This window comes from Sorex araneus, chromosome 6, assembly GCF_027595985.1.
Source record: "Sorex araneus isolate mSorAra2 chromosome 6, mSorAra2.pri, whole genome shotgun sequence".
NCBI classification, from domain to species: domain Eukaryota; kingdom Metazoa; phylum Chordata; class Mammalia; order Eulipotyphla; family Soricidae; genus Sorex; species Sorex araneus.
Genome location: NC_073307.1, coordinates 149,981,432 through 150,003,827, shown reverse-complemented (window position 1 = coordinate 150,003,827; position 22,396 = coordinate 149,981,432). Strand labels below are relative to the sequence as shown.

The following is a 22,396-nucleotide window of genomic DNA, read 5'->3' as shown; positions in this document are numbered from 1 at the left end:
TTCTTTAACCAGTCATCTGATTTTGGGCACTCCAGTTTTTTTTTCCAAATTTTGGCTATTGTAAACAGTGTTTCAATGAACATAAAAATGCAGATGTCATTTCTACTATACCTTTTTGCCTCTCCGGGGTATATTCCCAAGAGTGTATTGCTGGGTCAAATGGGAGCTCAATTTCTAATTTTTTTGAGAATCATCCGTATTGTTTTTCAAAAGGGCTGAACCAGTCGAAATTCCCACCAGCAGTTAAGGAGAGTCCCTTTCTCCCCACATCCACGCCAACACTGGTTGGTTTTCTTCTTTTTGATGTGGGACAGTTTCTGTGATGTGAGATGATATCTCATTGTTGTTTTGATCTGCATCTCCCTGATGATTAGGGTAGCGTAGAGCATTTCCTCATGTACCTCTTAGCCATTCGGATTTCTTCTTTGAGAACATTTCTGTTCATTTCATCACCCCATTTTTTGATGGGGTTAGATGTTTTCTTCTTGTGGAGTTCAACCAGTGCCTTGTATATCCTTGATATCAACCTCTTATTGGATGGATATTGGGTGAATATCCTTTTCCATTCTGTAGACTGTCTTTGTATTTTGGACACTGCTTCTTTTGAGGTGCAGAAGCTTCTCTGTTTAAGATAGTTCCATTTGTTTATCTGTTTTCACTTGGTTGGCCAGTGGCGTGTATTCTTTGAAGATGCCATTGGCTTCAATATCGTGGAGGGTTTTCCAGAACTTGTCTTCAATGTACCTTAGGGATTCTGGTATGGAGTTGAGGTCTTGAATACATTTTGATCTGACTTTTGTACGTGGTGATAGGTAGAGATCTGAGCCCATTTTTTTTTTTGCATGTAGCTGTCTAGTTTTGCCAGCACCATTTTTTAAAAAGGATTTCCTTGCTCCACTTCACATTTTTTGCTCACTTATCAAAGACTAGATGATCATATATTTGGCAGGGGCAGAGGTGTCAGAATATTTAACCCTGTCCCATTGGTCTGGGGCTCTGCCTTTGTTCCAGTACTGTGCTGTTTTAATTACTACTGCTTTGTAGTAGATTTGAAGTTAGGGAAGTTCATACCTCCCTTTTTTTTTACCAGGAATTGTTTTAGCTATTAGTGGGAGCTTATTATTCCATATGAATTTCAGGAGTGTTTGCTCCATTTCTTTGAAGAATGTCCTCGGTATTCTTATAGGGATTGCATTAAATTTGTACAATGGTTTGGGGAGTATTGCCATTTTGACAATGTTAATTCTTTCAATCCATGAGCAGGGGATATCTTTCTAAATCCTCCTGTCCTCTTTTTTTCTCCTGAAGTGGTGTTTTGTAGATTTCTTTATACAAGTCATTTACCTCCTTAGATAAGCTGGTCCCAAGGTACTTGATATTTTGAGGCACAATTGTGAATGCTATTGCTTCTTTCATATCGCTTTTTCTTCAAAAAATTATTTGCGAATTTGAAATCCATGGACTTTCGGGGATTGATTTTATAGCCTGCAACTTTACTGTACAAGTCTATTGATTCTGGCAGTTTCTTGGTAGAGGTTTTAGGGTTCTCTAAGTATAGTATCATATCATCTGCATATAGTGAGAGCTTGATTTCTTCCTTTCCTATCTGTATGCCCTTAATAACTTTTACTTGCCTAACCGTTATTGCAAGTACTTCCAGTACTATATTGAGCAGAAGTGGAGAGAGTGGGGATCCTTATTTCGTCCCTGATCTTAGAGGGAAGTCTCTTAGTTTTTCCCCATTGAGGATGATGCTTGCCATAGGCTTGTAGTAAATGGTTTGACTATATTGAGAAAAGTCCCTTATATACTCATTTTGTCGAGATTTTTCATCATAAGTGGGTGCTGGATCTTGTCAGAATCTAACAATCTTTTACCTTTGGAAGAATTTACTGAGGAACTGTATCTCTGGCATTATTTCTATGTTTATCAAAAATTAACAATGATAACAGGATAAATTTATTAAACATTTGCAATGTGTTTGGAGTTTTTTCATGTAGTATTTCATTTAATTTTAAAGAAAATATTATTTTTATAGTACCCATTTATGACTAATACAGCTAAGAATTATAGAACCTATTCAGCTAGGAAATTGGAAAGTAAGAATTTAATTCAAAGCATTTACGTTCTAAAGTTTTATCTTCTTAAATGCTTAAATCTTAGATTTCTATTGATAGAAACTGAAATTAACATCAAGCACCCAAGTACTCCTTTCTCAGCCATCACTGTCATCACAGTCATCCCATTGCTCATCGATTTGCTCGAACAGGCACCAGTAACATCTCCATTGTAAGATTTGTCCTTACTGTTTTTGGCATATCCAATACGCCACAGGTATCTTACCAGGCTCTGCCTTGTGGGCGCGATGCTCTCGGTAGCTTGCCGGGTTCTCCGAGAGGGCCAGAGTAATCAAGCCCACTCAGCCGCGTGCAAGGCAAATGCCCTACCCACTGTGCTATCACTCCACCTCAATCTCAGACATGACATTCTATATTAATGAGAAAGCCCAAGGCCCTCCAAAAAATTCTATTAGTTAATTAAACCATAGTGAAACTGTTTTGAGCAACCTGAAAGTTAAGAATCAGAACATAAATACATTCTTTCTATCATTGAACAATATATTTCTCTCTAACTAAAGAGTATCAGTGGGAGAAACAATTAGGCAGAATTTGATTAACAGTTTCTATCTATTTATAAACATAAGTGGTCAAGTATGAAAACTTCTTCATATAAGAGAAAGCATGATTATCAGGAAGTCATGATCTTTTTTACTGATCATTAAACATTTCTCTATACTAGAACTGACTGATCACTAGTATCACATGTAGTTCCGTTGACCTTTGGTTTGCTTGAGTGGGTGCCAGTAAAGTCTCCATTTGTCCCTGTTGCATGCTAGTGCAGCCCAATGATATCTGCTTGCTCCAGGAAAACGAAGAGCCTCAAATCGTTCATTAGGGATTTAAAAAATAAATCTTACCATCTAGTTGGTGGGTAGCCATGAGGTCTTCTGACATCCCCTGGAATCCAGTGTTGGTAACAGCTGTAGTCCAGCGGTCGTCTCTGTATTGCATTACATGACCGGCCCATCTGATTTTTGATGTCCTGGCAAACAAGACAGCATCCCTGACTTTTGACCATCCACGGAGGTCAGAACTCCGGATTCCTTCCCTCACTTGAGTGAGACATGATATTGCCAGAATAGTTCTTTCAATTCCTCTTTGGGATACCCTAATAGCATTCTCATCCTGTTTGCGTAGGGCCCAGGTCTCTGAGGCATATGTTAGTGCAGGAAGAACGGTGGAATTGAAAAGATGTGCCCGGAGTCGGAGGTTCTTCATTCTCTTAACCACCTCTCCGATGCTCGTGAATGCATTCCACGCTGCTCTCTGCGTCCTGCGCCGTTCTGGCACCATGTCGTTCCTCATGTTGATTTCTCGACCCAGGTACACATAGCTGCTGCATTCGGAGATGTTCATTCCATTGAGAGAAAATGGAGATTCAGGGACTAGTTCATTTTTCATAAACATCTTTTTGTTGAGATTCAGCTGCAATCCGACCTTTCCATACTCGTGGTCGATGTGGGCCAGCATTTGTGCCGCTTGGCTAATGTTTGGTGTTATGAGAACAATGTCATCAGTCAATCGGAGGTGGTGTAAGTGCCGAACGTCTATCTTCACTCCCATTCCTTCCCATTCCAGTCCTCACATGATGTTCTCAGGAGTGGCACTGAAGAGTTTTGGTGATATGATACCACCCTGCCACACCACTCTCTTTACATCAATGATCACTTCCTTGTAGAATGGTGAGATCCTGGTGGTGAATCCACAATTCAGGTCTCAGAGGATTTTGATATCCTGAGTTTGAATGCCCTGTTTGGCCAGGGCTTCGATGACCGCCTCAGTCTTAACAGAATCGAAGGCCTTCTCCAGCCCCCGCCAGGGCCGGGGCTCGGCTCCGGCCGGCCGGGTTTTCGGCCCGGGTGCCCATGTCTCTGCAGAGCCGGTGGATGTGGAAGGAGCGGGAACCAGAGACAGCTTTTGGAATTGGGGTTCCAGCATCTGGCAGAATTTTCCCTGGACTTTATACAGAAATCCAAAACGACTTAACATTTATAATTGTCAGCAATGTGAAACGGTTCCTTTTGAACAGGTCTGACTTTGGGGGGGAAACTCCAAATAATAACAGTAAGTTTTTGTTGAAATATTGAAGGTTTTTAATGTAGAAGCCAGCTCTCTGGACTGTGAACTAAGCAAACTAATTATCAAATGTAGTAGGTCTGTCTCTCTTGCTTGGAAACTCTAACAACTATAGTGAGTTTTGTGTTGAATTATGGAATGTAATCAAGGTAAAGAAAAAATGAAGTGAAATTCATTAGTTATACAGTAGGCGGTAGGGGGTGGGGGCGGGGGGTATACTGGGGTTTCTGGTGGTAGAATATGGGCACTGGTGAAGGGATGGGTGTTTGAATATTGTATAACTGACATATAAACCTGCGAACTTTGTAACTTTCCACATGGTGATTTAATAAAAAGTTTAAAAAAAAAAAAGAATCGAAGGCCTTCTTTAAGTCAATGAACGTTAGACAGAGCAGCATATGGAACTCTCGCGAAACTTCAATGAGTTTGGTCTCTGTGTGGATATGGTCTATCATGCTGAATCCTCTTGGGAACCCGGCTAGCTCTCATGGTTGTCCTTCTTCTAGTGTTCTGCCTATTCTATTTAGGATGACAGGAGTGAAAAACTTGTAGACGACAGACAGGAGGCAGATTGGGCAATAGTCACCGATGTCGTGGATGTCTCCCTTCTTGTACAACAGAACGGTCCTACTGGTTTTCCACTGGGACGGAACCTTGCATTCAGACATGTAGCTTGTGAAGAGTCAGGCCAGTGCATTGATGAGTACTGGCGGCAGATTCTTCAGGTGTTCAGGTGATTTTAATGTCAAGATAGGTCCGAGAAAGTCACCCAAAGAACTCCACATTGGGACACATGGCTTAGAATGGAAAGATCAGGGTGAGAGACTGTCTGAATTCATTATATCGACCAAGACCATCCATGATAACTCACAGTTCAAGAAGGCCGAATCTAAATGCTGGACATAGGAGTCTCCTGGTGGACAGTTCCACAATAAAATTGACCACATCATATTCAATCAAAGGTTTTGCCTGATCGATGTCACTGTTTTCCCAAAATTCCAAACGGGATCAGACCAGCGTCTTTTTCGTGTGAAATTCTAATTCACATAGCAGGGAGAAAAGTCTGCAAAACTTAAGACTAAGAAGGCAATTCCCAGAAAGACCACCAACTGGGAGCCCTTTGGCTCTATTTCAGCAACGTGGGAAGATGCCGTCCTTGACAATATCGACAAGGAATACGATCGACTGGTTCAGCACCTCCATGTCTGTGCGAAGAATGCCGAGAGTAAGAATGCCACAAACAGATGCCTGTCTTCAGGAACTCTCAAGCTCATTAGTCAATGTGGTTTGGTGCTAGCCTCAGATAACCACAAGCTAACGTCTGAGCTCACAAAGCTGTGCAGAGATGCAATAAAGGAAGAGAAGAACAACAGTGTTGGCCATTGCAGCAGAAGCCGGAAAAAGTATTCACAAAGCTCACCTGTCCTTTGCCAACTACAAGACCAAGATGACGGCCCTCCGGCGTTCCGAAAGATCTGTCACATCCTTCAGAAAGGCAATGGAGAGGATTATTTACGACTTCTACTCGGATCTCTTTGACAGCCATGTCCACCTGCCCACATACCAAATTCCGTAGAATGGATATGGCATTCCCAACATCCTCCCTTCCGAAATCTGACATGCCATTTCATTGGTAAAGAGGTGTACAGCACCCGGTCCAGACAAGGTCAGAGAACTGACTGATGCCTAATAAAAATTTATTTCCTTGATAGACTTTTATATTTCTTACTTCATGTCTCACTTTTTAAAGTTGGCATGGATTAATTTCTCATTGGCTCTATTTCTTTATATTCTGAAAATCATTTTAACGATGCAATATTAATCAGTATGATACAGTATTATTCAGTATGCTATTTTATAACTTAGAAATTTCTAAGGATATAATTATTACCAATAGGTTTGAATTAATAACTATATATAGTGATAGAAGGAAATTAATATATATACATATATATATGCCGCACTTAGTGGTGCTCACGGATGACTCTGGGCCAGCGCTTGCGGATCACATGTGATGAGGATTGAACACAGGTTGGCAGCATGCAAGGCAGCTACTTACTCCAGTCCACTTACAAAGAATTTTACATGATGGTCCAACATGAATTTTGGGTCTAGAAGTTAAGAATTCCTAGCAAATCAACAGATTGACCATGGAGATTCAAAATGCCAATGAAGTAGAGTTAGAGTCTATTCAGATTCCAGATCTCTTCATTACTCACAACATAGCTCATTGGTTTACCTAAATATTTCAACTTTAATCTTTATATTAATGGGATTTAAAAGAAATTTGTGGGACTGGAACCATAGCACAGTGGGTAGTGGGTTTGCCTTGCACACGGCCAAACTGGGTTCAATTTCCAGCATCCCATATGGTCCCCTGAGCAGTGCCAGGGGTAATTTTTCAGTGCAGAGCCAAGAGTAACTCCTGTGCATCGCCGGGTCTAACTCAAAAAGAAAAAAAAGAGATTTGTATTTCTACCTCCTTTGATTAATGCATTGCTTTATTTTCTATTTTTCTGCAGATTGAATTCCTTTTAGGGGACATGAACAACTAACACAAAAAACAGAGTTCTTGCATTTGAATAAATTTTATCAACTTGAGGCACAAGTATAAAGTTATTTGTGACATCATATGCATTTAATACATTAAATGCTATTTTCTAATTGAAAATCTGTTACAAGCCACTTTTCACCCTTGGTTTTCTTCCATATGCTATTTGATAGGACTTCATGTTAAAATATTGAGTCCTACTTCTGTACTCTGCAAATTTTAAGAATCACTTGAGTCACAGTGTTCTTACTTTAGTATTCATTACACATTCTCTGATGTCTAAAAGACTAGAGTGGAAAGAGATGTTTTAGATGTCTGGTTAAGGAGAGCTTTATAAAGAATAAGAGCTAACAGAGATTTAACACATAATGATGCATGTGCTTCATTTCTAATTTGTATTACATGTGAAAATTTTTAAAAGGAAAAGGAATATATTATGAAATTAGTTCCTTCATGCATTTCCCACAAATATTGGTTTCCAATAACAAATATTTGAGTGTGAAATATTTCACAGTCCTATCGTATAGAGACTGATATATTACTCATTTTCTGCTTGCAAGTCCTTCAAACTAGTAAATATAATCCAAATTTTAAAAATTGACTCTGATGTTTAGTGATGTTGAGCATTTTCTCATGTGCCTCTCAGCTATTCAGATTTCTTCTTTGGGGAAGTTTCTGTTCATTTCATCACCCCATTTTTTGATCGGGTCGGCAGTTTTCTTCTTGCGGATTTCAACTTCTGGCAGAAATCCCTCTGGACGTAGTTACTAAAATACAGAAATCCAGAGCCTCGCGGCCGCTATTGTAGCCACACGACCTCATATCTCTTCATTCTCCGCAATGGAAAACAAAGTATCAAGTGCTTTCTTTCCACCAGGTCTGACTCATGGGGGGGGGGGAATTCCAAACAATAATAATGAGGTTTTAATTGGTATGTAATCAAAGTAAAGAGAAAGTAAAGTGAAATTTATCAGTTACACATGCGGAATGGGGGGATGGAGGGCTCGAAGGTTAGCGGGAGGTTTACTGTGGTTCTTGGTGGTGGAATATGTGCACTGGTGAAGGGATGGGTGTTCGAGCATCATGTAGCTGAGACTTAAGCCTAAAAACTTTGCAACTTTCCACATGGTGATTCAATTAAAAAAAATTGACTCTGAGCAAAAGCCTTATGTGATTAGCTTAAGTGTGATCTAGTTAAATGATAAACCTGTACTATTAAATTCAGAAGGCTCTAATACAACATCCTTCATTTTAAATGCTATATTACACAGTGGAAATCTGTTCTAAATATTTCAGTCAAACCAGTGTTTTTTTGGCTGAAAACTCTGAGCCTTTCTGGAGTTGAGATGCACAACCAACCCCCCCGCTCCGCCCACTCCTGTATTTCCCAAAGCATTGGCAGCCACATCCACATTTCACCCCCACTGCCATGTAAGCTTAGCTACCTGTCCTGTTTCAGAGACTCATAATCAAATCCCTAAAGAAATCAATAGGGGCCTAAAATTTCTTTGATACCTTGTCCTGGATGTAACTCCTGGGTTCAATTCAAAGGGGGGAATGACTCAAGTTTCCACCCACAAAAGCCCCAGCACTGCACTCAGATCCCAATATCTGCTACCATGCTCCAGATGGACTGCCTGGTTAAATATTCTTGATTTTTCGAGAGTGCATGGCCAAATTCATGGCTGTGCTATTTCTTCAAAGTCTACAATTGTAGCATCCCAATAGGAGCCCCTCTGATTGGTCGTGAATGTAACTTAGATGCCAAATAATATTGTTAAATAATTTTTGACTTCCTTAGTACAATAGAATGTCACTGTATGCTCTCGATGACAGTCTGGAACCCAGTAGAGTAAAACCGAGAAAAAATGTCAGGAGAATAGGAGTAATATACATTGTTATAAAAAGCAGAGGTTACCTCCATAAAATATCTCTTTATAGATTTTAAATCAAGAAGTTATGAGGTGAATTTGTAGAAAGGTAATGTAAAACCATTTGAGCCAGAATATACTAATGTTTTAATTTAATAATCAAGTGAAAATTTAAGGCCATAGAAACAGGAAAGCAGTGCTGCACTGCTCAGCATGTCTTATTTCAGATGAACACCTCTTCAGAGTTTTGTTGCTGGATTCATCCATTATTCCTCACAGATTTTGTGAAGGTTCAGGAGTAGGAACGTAAAAGTAAAGAGAGCCACATAGTATTTCATTGTGTATATGAACGAGTAAGTGAATGATGCTTGGATGTCCCGCTCAGGATGGGAGATGCGTACTGGAAGTAGACTTTGGAACAAACATGATGACCACTTACTACCGATATCGCAAATCATAACACCCAAAAGAAGACAGAGAGTAAAAGGGAATGTGCCTGCCACAGAGGCAGTGAGGGAATTGGAGGGACGGGAGGGATACTGGGAACATTGGTGGTGGAGAATGTGCACTGGTGGAGGGATGGGTACTCGATCATTGTATGACTAAAACGTAATCACTAAAGTTTGTAAGTCTGTAAGTGTACCAAATGGTGATTCATGAAAAAAATATTAAAAAATAAAATTGAAAAAAAAACAAATAAAAAAAGTAGAGAGAGCTAGAGTGCTGTTACAGTGGCTAGAATGTTTACCTTGTACTTAAAAGACACTGGTTGGATCCTTGGTATCCCATAGTGTGCCCCAAGCACTGCTAGGATTAATTCCTGAGTGCAGAGAGAGGAGAACTGCCGGATTTGACAAAAAAGAAAAAAAAGATAGAGCATGTTATCGCCCCTATTAAACTCTTGATTCTTATTTTGGTTTGCTGAGTTGTTTTGATTTGGGGCCATACCCAACTGTGCTCAGGAATTTTTCCTGGACTGAGCACTCAGGAATCACTTCTCACAGAGTTCAGGGACCATTCGGCATTGTGAGTATCAGACCTGGATTCATTCGCAGGGAAGACAAGTTCCCTTCCTGCTGCAACATCTCTCTGGCTTTAGTCTATTGACAATTTAAAGTCAAAATGATATCTTATACTATAAAAAAGTCATGTTTTTTTTCCATTGCTATTTTTGCTTTATGATATGCACATGCTATACAGCCTAAAATGTATACATACTAGTGCATTGATATCTGTGCCCAAATCAAAGAAAAGATTGTGGCAAATGAAAATAACGTTTTCAAAAGTCTTTTGAAACAAGGGATTAAAAATACAGTACTTTTTTACATTTTCTTAGTGAAAAACTATATAGTTCAAGTTTTTCAAAAAAGATTTCTATTAAAAACTTTTACAAAGCTGACCTCAATGTCCTGGTGCCTAAATTAGCTACATTATTTGAGATGAGATGTTACTAAGAAGAAATTGAATGTTATGTTGATTCTAGAAAAGGTTTATAAATATCAAACTAGCAAAATCTTTATTGTATAAATACACTCTATGAGTATTTAAAATACACATATTTAATTAAAATATTGTATACTTCAACCAGATTTCTTTGCAGAAAATAGGATAAAGAAAATTTTGATACTAAAAAGACTCCTTATAAATCTAAATACAAAAACTTTCTCTTTAGAAAAATTGAACAAGCTTCATTCCTTATCCAAAAGCATACTTAACTTCAATCACAAAAACAGATGACAAACACTGATGATTTATTTTAGTTAATTTTTTCTAATTGCTAGAATTTAAATATGAAAACAATTTATCTCCAACTCTTAAGTAAGAATTCTGAGTTGATATTCAAAACAGTGAAACATTTTCCCAGAATCTTTATAATTTATTTTGTTTATTGCATCACCCTCATTCAAATTGTGCAGCTACATAATATTTGTAGTTACATAATATATTACATCAAGATGATTTGAAGTTTTTACAAGAAATTTTATTATCTGTGCAGAATGATTTATTTTTTATCAGAAATAACCATTAATCTTTTCCACAATTTGGTTATGGCATTCTTCACCTCTTTATTCCTGAAAGTATAAATCAAAGGATTGAGCAGAGGAGTTAGCATGGTATAGAATATCTCCACCATTTTATCAAAATAGAAAGCAGATGGAGGCCTTGCGTACTCAAATATACACGGGACAAACAACATAACCACAACAGCAATGTGAGACCCACAGGTGGAGAGGGCTTTCCTCTGTCCTTCAGTGCTGTGACTTCTCAGAGAAAACAAGATGACCCCATAAGACACAAGCAACATGGAAAAGATTAGGATACAGATGAACCCACTGTTGGCCACCACCAAAAGGCCAAAGACATAAGTATCGGTGCAGGCAAGTTTTAGTAATGGGAACAAGTCACACATGAAATGATCTATGATGTTAGGGCCACAGAAGGGTAGCTGGGAAGTAAACGTAATCTGGATAATGGAATGAAGAAGTCCTCCAGTCCAGGCTACTCCAATCAAAATGCCACAGAGTCTTGAAGTCATAATGGTAGAATAGTGTAAAGGCTTGCAGATGGCCACATACCTATCATAGGCCATGGCTGTAAGGACTATCATCTCTGCCCCACCAAAAAAGTGTATAGCAAAGAGCTGGGTCATACAGCCTTCAATCGAGATGATTTTCTTTTCATAGAGAAGGTCAGCAATCATTTTGGGGGCAATGACAGAGGAGAGACACACATCCAGGAAGGATAGGAAAACCAGGAAGAAGTACATGGGGGAGCCCAAGAGTGCTGGACTGCTCACGATGGTCACCACAATCAGTAGGTTACCAGTGACAGTTGCAATGTAGACAACCAGAAATATAACAAATATTATTTTCTGAATATCTGGATTCTGTGAGAGTCCCAGGAGGACAAATTCAGTTACAAAACTTTGGTTTTGCATTATCTCCAAGGAGAAGCTCTAAGGTACCAGAGTAGTCATAATCTGCAACAAAAGAATAAAATATGTACACCTTTTTTCACTAACACGTACATCAATGATATATTTTTTCATAATTCAAATTATATTTTGCACTCTGTAGTTTATGAGCTGCAAAATTATACGTAAAATGTGGTAGTATAGAAGAACAGTATAAAAATATGATAGAGACATATTATTAAATAGCATTAGACTTACCTCCACAAACTTCTATGTAAGAATGTTCAGAACTAACTTTGTTAATAATAAATATGAATTCACTTGCATCACTTGTAGTCCCATTGTATTTTGATTTGCTTGAGCGGGCACCAGTAGAGTCTCCATTTGTCCCTGTCGCATGCTAGTGCAGCCCAATGATATCTGTTTGATCCAGGAACAGGAAGAACCTCAAATCGTTGATTCAGGGCTTTGAGGAACAAATGTGACCATCTAGTTGGTGGGAGGCCACGAGGTCTTCTGATGTCCCGTGGAATCCAGTCGGTAACAGCTCTAGTCCAGCAATCGTCTCTGAATCGCATTACATAACCGGCCCATCTGATTTTTGATGCTTTGGCAAACAAGACAGCATCCCTTATTTTTGACCATCCACAGAGGTCAGAACTCCAGATTCCTTCTCTCACTTGACTGAGACATGATATTCCCAGCATAGCTCTTTCGATTCCTCTTTGGGATACCCTAATAGCATTCTCATCCTGTTTGCGTAGGGCCCAGGTCTCTGAGGCATATGTTAGTGCAGGAGGAATGGTGAAATCAAAAAGATGTACCTGGAGTCAGAGGTTCTTCATTCTCTTAACCACCTCTTCGAGGCTCTTGAATGCATTCCACGCTGCTCTCTTCCTCCTGCGCAGTTCTGGTACCAAGTCATTCCTCATGGTGGTTTCTCAACCCAGGTACCCATAGCTGCTGCATTCGGAGATGTTCATTCCATTGAGAGCAAATGGAGCTTCAGGAACCAGTTTGTTTTTCATGAACATTGCCTTGTTGAGATTCAGCTGCAATCTCACTTTTCCACACTCATGGTTGATGTGGGCCAGCATTTTTGCCGCTTGGCTAATGTTTGGTGTTATGAGAACGATGTTATCAGTGAAGCGGAGGTGGTGTAATTGCCGACCGCCTATCTTCACTCCCATTCCTTCCCATTCCAATTGTCATATGATGTTGAGGGCAGCACTGAAGAGTTTTAGTGAAATGATATCACCCTGCTGTACCCCTCTCTTTACAACAATGATCACTTCCTTGTAGAATGGTGAGATCCTGGTGGTGAATCCACAATTCAGATCTCAGAGGATTTTGATATCCTGAGTTTGAATGCCCTGTTTGTCCAGGGCTTCGATAACCACCTCAGTCTCAACAGAATCAAAAACCTTCTTTATGTCGTTGAATGTTAGACAGGGCGGCATCTTGAACTCTCGCGAAACTTCAGTGAGTTTCGTCACTGTGTGGATATGGTCTATCGTGCTGAATCCCCTTTGGAACCCAGCTTGTCCTTCGTTTAGTGTTTTGCCTATTTCATTCAGGATAACACAAGTGAACAACTTGTAGATTACAGACAGCAGGCAGATTTGGCAATAGTTGCCGATGTCTTGGATGTCTCCCTTCTTATACAACAGAACTGTTCTACTGCTTTTCCACTGAGACAGAACCCTGCATTCAGACAGGTAGCATGTGAAAAGTCGAGCTGGTGTATTGATGAGTACTGGCGGCAGATTCTTCAGGTGTTTGGGTCTCACCTTCTCCGGACCAGGTGCTCTATGCGTCTTTACCAATGAAATGGCGTGTTGGATTTCAGAAGGGAGAACGTTGGGAACGACATATCCATCCTTCGGAATTTGGTATTTGGGCAGGTTGACATGGCTGTCAAAGAGATTCAAGTAGAAATCTTGAATAATCCTCTCCATTGCCTTTCTGGAGGAAGTGACAGATCCATTGGGACGTCGGAGGGCCGTCATCTTGGTCTTGTAGTTGGCAAAGGACAGGCGAGCTTTGTGAATACATTTTCCAGCTTCTGCTGCACTGGCCAACATTGCTGCTCTTCTCTCTTTGAGGTCCTCCTTTATCGCATCTCTGCACAGCTTTGTGAGCTAGGATGTTAGCTTGTGGTTGCCTGAGACTCACGTCGAATGAGCTCAAGAGTTTCCTAAGACAGAGGTCTGTTTGTGGGTTTCTCACTCTCGGCATTCTTCGAACAAACATGGGGGTGCTGAACCAGTTGATCATATTCCTTGTTGATGTTGTCAGGGGTGGCATCTTCCCACATTGCTGCAATATCGCGAAAGAGCTCCCTGTTGGTGGTCTTTCTGGGAGTTGCCTTCTTAGACTTAAATTTTGCAGACTCTTCTCCCTGCTCTGTGAAGTAGAATTTTGCACGAAGGAGATGGTGTCTGATCCTGTTTGGAATTTTGGGACAACAGCGACATCAATCAGGCAAAACCTTCAATTGAATATGATGTGGTCAATTTCATTGTGGAACTGTCCACCGGGAGACTCCCATGTCCAGCGTTTAGATTCGGCCTTCTGGAACTGTGAGTTACCATGGATGGTCTTGGTCAACATGAACGCAATTTGAGTTACTTAGCAAAAATTTGCTTGAATGAATTTTAAAGAGAAATTTTATTAATTTTTCAGATACTTCAATTTTTCTTGACTGTGAATGGGTTTATTCTGTTTTTCTTCTCTTCTACATTTTTATTTATATATTAGCATATAACATTTTTATGTTTTTATTTTGTAGTCTTAAACTTGACTGTATAAAACTTTTACTTACAGGATTTTCTAAATATGATTTAGTTCTTTTCTTAGTATAAATATCACCTCATTTGTGATTAGTAACAATTTGGAATATTTCACAGTTTGCATTTTCTTTGTTTTCTTACCTCATTACTTTAGCTAAGAATTCAACACAATTTAATATAATCTTAAGTAATGGTGAAAATATTGAACATATTTACATTGTTATATGACCTACTGGAAAAACTTGAATTTTTTTCCACATTAAATACAATGTTGCTGTGGTTTTGTTGTATATTATCTTTATTATATTGTTTGATTTTTTTCAACTTGCATGTCATTGAAAGTGTTAATAATATATAGATTTTGACTCTTAGTTAAGGCTCTCCTCAAGGGTGTGAGGGAGATGGGACAGTGGAATAGTTATGGAGGATTATTGGAGCTATGGTGGTGGGTGGTTGAAGTAGCATTATCAGCAGCAAATAATATAGAAGCTACTGTAACCCAAATTAACTCAATAAATTATTTTAAAGTAGAGATTCAGAACCCACATTCTGGTTCTCAGTATTCAAAAATAGACATTTATTAGTTGTGCTAGGCACTACCTTATAGTAAGAAAAGGAATTATTTTATAATATCTCTGATAAGCACAATACCTTATCTGCAAATAAAATAGAAAAAACTAAAATCCAGATTCTGAGGTGCATCACTAATTTTGTAAAATTTTAAGTATACGGAAATTTAAAAATGAATTATATATCTTAAAAGAACACACCCCTGTGAAAAATGACAACCCATATTTATACATATATATATTTTTATATACATATATGGACATAGCACTCTAGCATTGTCATCCCATTGCTCATCGATTTGCTCAAGCGGGCACCAGTAAAGTCTCCATTGTGAGATCGTTACGTTTTTGGCATATAGAATATGCCACCGGGTGCTTGCTAGGCTCTGTCTTGTGGGCGGGATATTCTCAGTACTTTGTCAGGCCCTCAGAGAGGGATGGAGGAATCAAACCCGGATCGGCCTCATGCAAGGCAAATGCCCTATCTATTGTGCTATCGGTCCAGCCTAGTGATATACATTAATTATTTAAAACAAAAAAAATAATTAAATAAAATGTCTACTGTTGTGAAACAATTTTCAATTTCAATTATGCCACTAAAAGCAACTATTCTAGCAATTTCACCATATAAATAGCCTCTGTTATATCTTCGTTTGCATCTTACCTGTATGAAACTCATTCTTTAAAAGAAAACGGGGTCAGAGAGGTAGCATAGCAGTTAGGACATTTGCTTTGCAATTAGCTTATCTAGATATGCCCTAGTTCTACATATAATACCAGAATACTTTTATGAGTGACCTCTAAGTGCACAGCCAAGAGTAAGCCCTTTTAATGAGAAATATAGATAAGATTGAGCATTCAAGTTAAGGTGCTTGCCTCACACAATTGACTGACTGTTCCTCATATAGTTCTTAATCTACTGCCAGGAATAATAATTGAGCGTGAACCAGATAAGCCAGAACACTACCAGGTGTGGAACCCCCAAATACCTTCTCATAAAACTAGTGTTCAAAAGATTATTAGATGTAGGATCTTAAATTTAAATGAACAACTTCTTTATGGAACACCTAAGTCCTTATTTTTTGGATCAACCCACAAAGAAACCAGAGTTTTTTATTTTGAACAACAAATTCAGAGAGTGACCGTATGGCCAAAATAAAGGTCAAATTTCATAACTTTTTTTGAAAAAATACTTCTGCTGAAGAATGTACAATCAAAAGTATGTAGAATCTCATTACTTAGAGAAGAAAGTTTAAAACACTGCATATTAAAGAATGGCATATGTTTAAAGTAGATGGAGTCTTTTGTTTTATTTATTACTTGATAATTATTAATATAAGGAGGCCCACTCTAATCTAGCACAAACTTCGGAGATACATCTATTTCATCTATTTATAGGAATTTGTGTGAAGTATGTTTTTCATATATAACTTATGAGTGCATATACTGAATTGTTTTGAGAACAATTCGCATTTTTTTGATAACTGGAATGTAAAAAATATTTAAATAATAAAATAGCCTTAATCAATAGAGGTTGCCATCCTTTCTTCCTTAAAAAACAAAAAAAAACACATCTCTATCAGTCATGCATATTACTGCTAAAACACTTCATTTTCTATACAGTGACAGAGAGCCAAAGTATGTAACGGAAAAGCAAAAGAGTTCATGTTTATATGCATAAATCAGTAAATACACATTTTCTATACTATGTGAATAATAAGATATTTATTATCAGAATTTAAAACTCATAGTATCATGATTATCAAATAAAAATGAAAAAAATCAATTTTAACAGTTTTATGTTAATAATAGTTTTTTGTATACTTTAAAACTATGATAAAATAATCACATCCACTATGTTCACCAGGTGGGAACCATTCCTAAATAGTGGCTGCACGATGAATTCCAACACCACCTATAAGCTTACACAGACAACAAAGTATAAATAAACTCCATATAGTCATCACATCAGTGGGCAATCAAACATTAAAAAATAAAGATTATGAGTACAAATGTAATAGTGATGAGTATTTCTTAGTATCCAACCAGGAGAGACCATGACCCAATAGAAAACATCAGATTTCAACACACCTGGTTCAAAAGCAGGCTCTTTCCTGGATTTCATACAGCAAATGACTGAAAGTTTCAATAATACATATTCTACTTCTGTAAACAGATTTAATAAGAGTGTCTTTTATAAAATTATTGTGAGGAAAAAAGTAAGAAAATATCGCTAAAACATATGGTTTTAAAAGAACAGACAAAAGTTCATGAGCCATGAGATAATGATAGTAAGTCACAAAGCTAGGGACACAGAACAAGTAATAAATGTATTCATAATTTATGTTTAATCAGGACTATAAATCCATTTTCTAATCACTTATTTATGAAAATATATATTTTGGATACAGATATATGATATTTTAAAAATAATTAACACTTTTAAATGCCTTAACAATGTCCAGATAATTTGATGGTACTCTGAGTCCCTTTATAGAGAAGGTGTCACTCACTTCTTTTTCGAACGAAGTGTCACTAGTCTTTAAGTTAGCTTCACTGAAGAAAGAAGCCGTAACAGGCAAAATGTGAGGAGTGACCAATCTCCAATATCAATCTAGAAGTGAAATGACTCACAAACTTTCCACTTCATAATGTAGCAGTTGTTAACAGATATACTATCTTAAAATTTATAACCCATTGAATGTAAATAAAGACCTCCATTTTCAGATGAAATAATTTCCAATAATAATATGAAAAGATTAACAACATAAAGTACGGTAATATCAGCACATATATTCATGAGATTTATGATTTTAACTACATTGGAAGTTATAGGAAGTTAGTTTTTGAAAAAAGATGGTGATTTCATACTGTACTTTATTCCATATGATCCTAAATCCACTCCATGATATTTATCCAACCCACATCAAAACACTATTTCAAAAGATTGTTTGTAATCCCAGGGCCACCTCACTAACATTCACAATAGCTATAATGGGAATCAACCCACATTCACAGTAACAGATGAATGGATAAATAATTGTGATAGAATTACTCAAAGGAGGGCCAGGAATGCATCTTTTAAAAATATGAAATTGAGGTAGAATGGATGGATCTTGAGGTAGTTATGCTAAATAAATTAAGTAAGTTAGCAGACGGTTTCCCTCATATGTGAAATGTGAATTGGAAAACAAAATCTGACAAAACACCTATCTTCTAGACTCAGTGAAAACTGTGGTTACTACAGGCAAAGGGGAGTGGTGGATTAATGAAAAAGGAGTCTTCTGGGAAGTGGAATGACAGTAATCTTTAGGGTATGGTACTGGTGAACTAACAGTACATAGTGATATCAAACTGGAACCCTACGATTTAATAATATGATAATCCAAAGAAAAATTAATAGATAAATCAGTTTAAGAGAACTTGAACCAAATGAGTTTGTTGCCTGGCGTGACAGTTAACCACAAAAAGAGTCCATACCGTTGGTACCTTTGACCTCCATCCAACAGGGTCAGAGCAGAACAGACAAACACACAAAGGAAGAAACGCACACAGGAGGACTGTCCAAGCTTTAGAGGCCCTTGGGCAGCCCTGAGTGAACACCCAATCTCGTTTTTTCATTTTTTCTTTCTTTTTCCTTTTTTTTTTTTTTTTTTGCTTTTTGGGTCACACGTGGCATTTCACAGGGGTTACTCCTGGCTCACGCTCGCAGGAATTAACCCTGACCATGCTCAGGGAACCATATGGGACGCTGGGAATCGAACCCGAGTCATCCGCGTGCAAGACAAACGCCCTACCCACTGTGCTATTGCTCCAGCCCACCAATCTCATTTTTCAATACACTATTGCTGCCCACTCAAGCTCACAACTAGGTGAGCCACTGCTTATGATAACGGAGACAACAAGGACAGTTGTAAGCACAACAAAACTCAATAAGAAGTGTAAGTGCAAGCCTCAGATACTTGACATAGCCAATCAGCAGGCAATCTGGTGACTGACTATACATGGTCTTGAGAACCATCGTGCAGACACTATTTAAGAACGGTGTCTACCTAGGAAACTTAATGGATGTGACTAACCGCAATTTTAAAACAAATAAAAAGCAGTTACCAGCATAAAGCTTCATCCACACTTTTTATTTGGCTATTTGGTATTCACAGGACTCCACCCACCTTGGGGTTTTTGTCAATGGGAGAATTCACACACTTAGTATTGAGTTGTAGGCACAGAATGAGATAGTGTAGAAAAGTTAAAGACCTGTGAATACAATTGGATGTTTTGTTGAGTTAGTTTGTCATTTCATAGTTTGGTAAATACACACCTGGTAATATTAGAAGAAACTAATCAGGAATATATACATGTACTTTCCTTATACCAGTGTTAATAGTAGTATTAATCAATTACACTCTAAGGGGGGTTAAAGTGATAAAATAACGTCTTTTTTGACATCAATCCTACTTTATATTGGTTAACATCATGTGTTATTGAAGAAAGAAACTCACCTCAGAATTGTTGCATGTAACTTTTTTATCAACCTGGCATAAAAGAGTAAAATATTCTATTGACATACTTAGTGTGCATTAATCAAAAAGGTGTTTTGATGTCAGCATTCGTTTAACCAGCATTTTTAAAAAGTCTACATTAGATGGTACTCTCAAATTGAATATAACTCAATAATAATATATTCTTAATCACATTATTAACTCACAATTCATATTTCTCATCATCTAAAAGTTCAGTAAAAGACGATCAGATTTAAGTAAAATTTTGTTCTTGTTTTTGCATTTTGGATTTTTGGGCCACAACCATAGTGCTCAGGACTTATTAAGGTCTCTGTGCTCAGGGATCACAGCCACAGGACTCAGGGTACCATATGTGATGCTGTGGACCAAACCCAGGTCTGCCACATGCAGGGCAAACACTCTGCCTGCTGTAATATAACTTCTGTCCTAGTCTTTATGTCTAGTATAATCAGTTACCAGCCTGGAACTGACATCCTGATGCATGGTACAATTTTATATTTAATGATTTAATTATTATAAACTTTACATAAGGTGCTACATCTTGTGTCCATTATTCCTATACTTTAAGTTCACGTTAATATCAATTCAACTCTACATACTCCAATAAAGGAAACATATGCTGCTCCTGTTTTCCATAGAAAATACTAGAGTTTTTCCTTTCTAAATCACCTAGCTCTTGAAAATACTATGAGCTCCAGATGGCTCAGTGCTCCTCCAGGCCATTATCTCTAGGCTCAAGGCTGCTTTGGGGACTCCAACCTGATAATGGACCTCCCTGGTACCCCATAGCCCAGAATTTCTTTCTGATCTCTTTAGCAAACAAAATATATTTTAGTAGAATAATCATTCTGAAAGCAATATAAATCTTTTATTTTTCACCTTTATTTAGGTAGATTTTTATAATTATATAACAGTTTGTAGTAGATTAATTTTTAAATGAGTGTGGAATGGAGTAAAGGCATCTCAAGAGACTGAAATATAGGCAGGAGGCTTGGGTTTGAGACTCCACCTGCCCCCAGCATTCAGAGTGATAACTGAGCATAGAAGCAGAGAAGTTCTTAAATAATACCAAGTGTGACCCAAAAATAAATCAGAGAAAAGTTTGTTTTTTAAAATTATATACAATTATGTCAATTTTGGGTAATTTTATTGGCAGCTGCACTTATTTATATGACAGCTTCGATCAATATGACCAGTCAGAATAGAACTCCTTAATAATGCTTTTCCCTGTCACATGACTTAAATCATTGTAAAAATTATGCAGTATCATTGCTTAAAATCACTGTCACTGTCACTGTCATCCCGTTGCTCATCAATTTGTTCGAGCGGGCACCAGTAACATCTCTCATTGAGAGACTTATTGTTACTGTTTAAAATAATAAAAGATTTTGTCTATCTACCTAAACCTATTCCTTTTCATGATAGTCTGGGAATTCTATTCTCTCAGATCCTTACCTCTATTCAAAAAAGAGTTCTGACTTTTTATCTAAATATTTAGAGTGTTGATATATTGATATTGATAGGATTTCTTAAATTTTCTTCTCTATTTTCTCTACATTTTATGAATAGATATTTAAATTTTATGATTCCTTGTTGAATTAGTTCATTTAGAGTGAGTCAAAATTTCTATAGCTAATACAAAAGCATCACATACTAAGACAAAATAAGCCATACACTTTATTTCTAACGCTAGTGATTCCAACCACGATCACAAAATATTTTTTTCTTATAACAAATTTTAATGAGGGCTTATAATATCACAGATGTTATTTTATTTACCTGCCTATATTATTTGTGCTTACACATCCTCTGAGCTTATAACTACAACACAAATTTTAAATATATAATCCAAAGCCAGAAAATGTATGCTACCAGTTCTATGTACACAGTTAAATGATAGGCCTGTTATTATAATAAGTTCAAAAGTTTAAAGTTAAAGTACAACATCTATAGTGGTGCATGCTATGTCACAATTTTTAATCCTTCCTGAAAACAAAAACAAAATGCAAAATGTAGACCTTACCATATGTTAGTCTCTTAGAAATTCTGCTGATGTAAAACTCCTACTCCCTGGATAAATATCCATTCCAAGAATGCTCAATAAGTAAAAGCTGTTCACAAGTTCTACTTGCTACTTCTAAGAGGAAGTTCAAGAGCATCTCAAACTGATGAAGTAGATAGTGTTCGCCATTGTCTGTACATACTGCTTTCAATTTGCAATAAGTGTGGATAAAAAAAATCCAAAGTACCTCCTTGGTTTCCAGATGCAATTTAAAGAGTTTTTCCTGTGAAATTATGAACCTATAGAATTGTCTCATGTTCTCCTGGGAATGGGGACATTTACAAATGATACTGTTACCTTATAAACTTTGATATACCTGACTAATTAGCTTTTTTCTTTTTCTTCTTTATAACTTTCATTTTCAATTGCTCTTAGATTTCTTTTTGAAGATACTCCATTACCGTGGAAGAGGTAATAGAAAAAAAAAAACCCAACCACTGGATATTTTTGGTGAAATATATTGTATTTACTGAAAAAGACTGAACTTTCTAATAATAATCAAAGTTCTGTTTTCTTGTTCTGAATATCTCACTTAATTTTATTTTATTTTTTAACATCAGAAATAAATTTTACAATAAAAATTTATAAGGTCATTAACACTATGTTTTTAATTGAATCACTGCAAGATACACAGATACAAAGTTGTTCCTGATTGGATTTCAGTCATACAATGTTCCAACACCCATCACTTCATTAGTGTATATTTCCCAACATCAATGTTTCAGTTTTCCTCCTGCCCCGCCCCTGTACTCCCTGCCAGTCTGCCACTATGGCAGGCACTATCCCTCTCTCTCTCTTATGATGCTTGGGTGGTCTCATTTCAATGCCAGGGTAGGCTTCAGCTTGCTCTGGGTCCATCCAGTCCCTTCATCAGGACCCTCCTTTGCGGGTGCTAGGAAGTAAAGCAAACTGAGGTTA

The 22,396-nt window shown here is 37.5% G+C and overlaps 1 protein-coding gene across 1 annotated transcript; it reads right to left on the bottom strand.

Moving 5' to 3' along the window:
• Positions 1-10,620: 10,620 nt before the first annotated feature.
• On the bottom strand, positions 10,621-11,559 carry LOC129405673 (olfactory receptor 4C15-like). Its single transcript, XM_055142668.1, has one exon. The coding sequence runs from the start codon at positions 11,554-11,556 to the stop codon at positions 10,621-10,623; it is 936 nt and encodes a 311-aa protein (XP_054998643.1). The 5' UTR covers positions 11,557-11,559.
• Positions 11,560-22,396: the final 10,837 nt, after the last annotated feature.

Bases quoted from the DNA above. Each gene is read 5' to 3' on its own strand.
- LOC129405673 (XM_055142668.1), bottom strand. From the start codon at position 11,556: ATGCAAAACCAAAGTTTTGTAACTGAATTTGTCCTCCTGGGACTCTCA.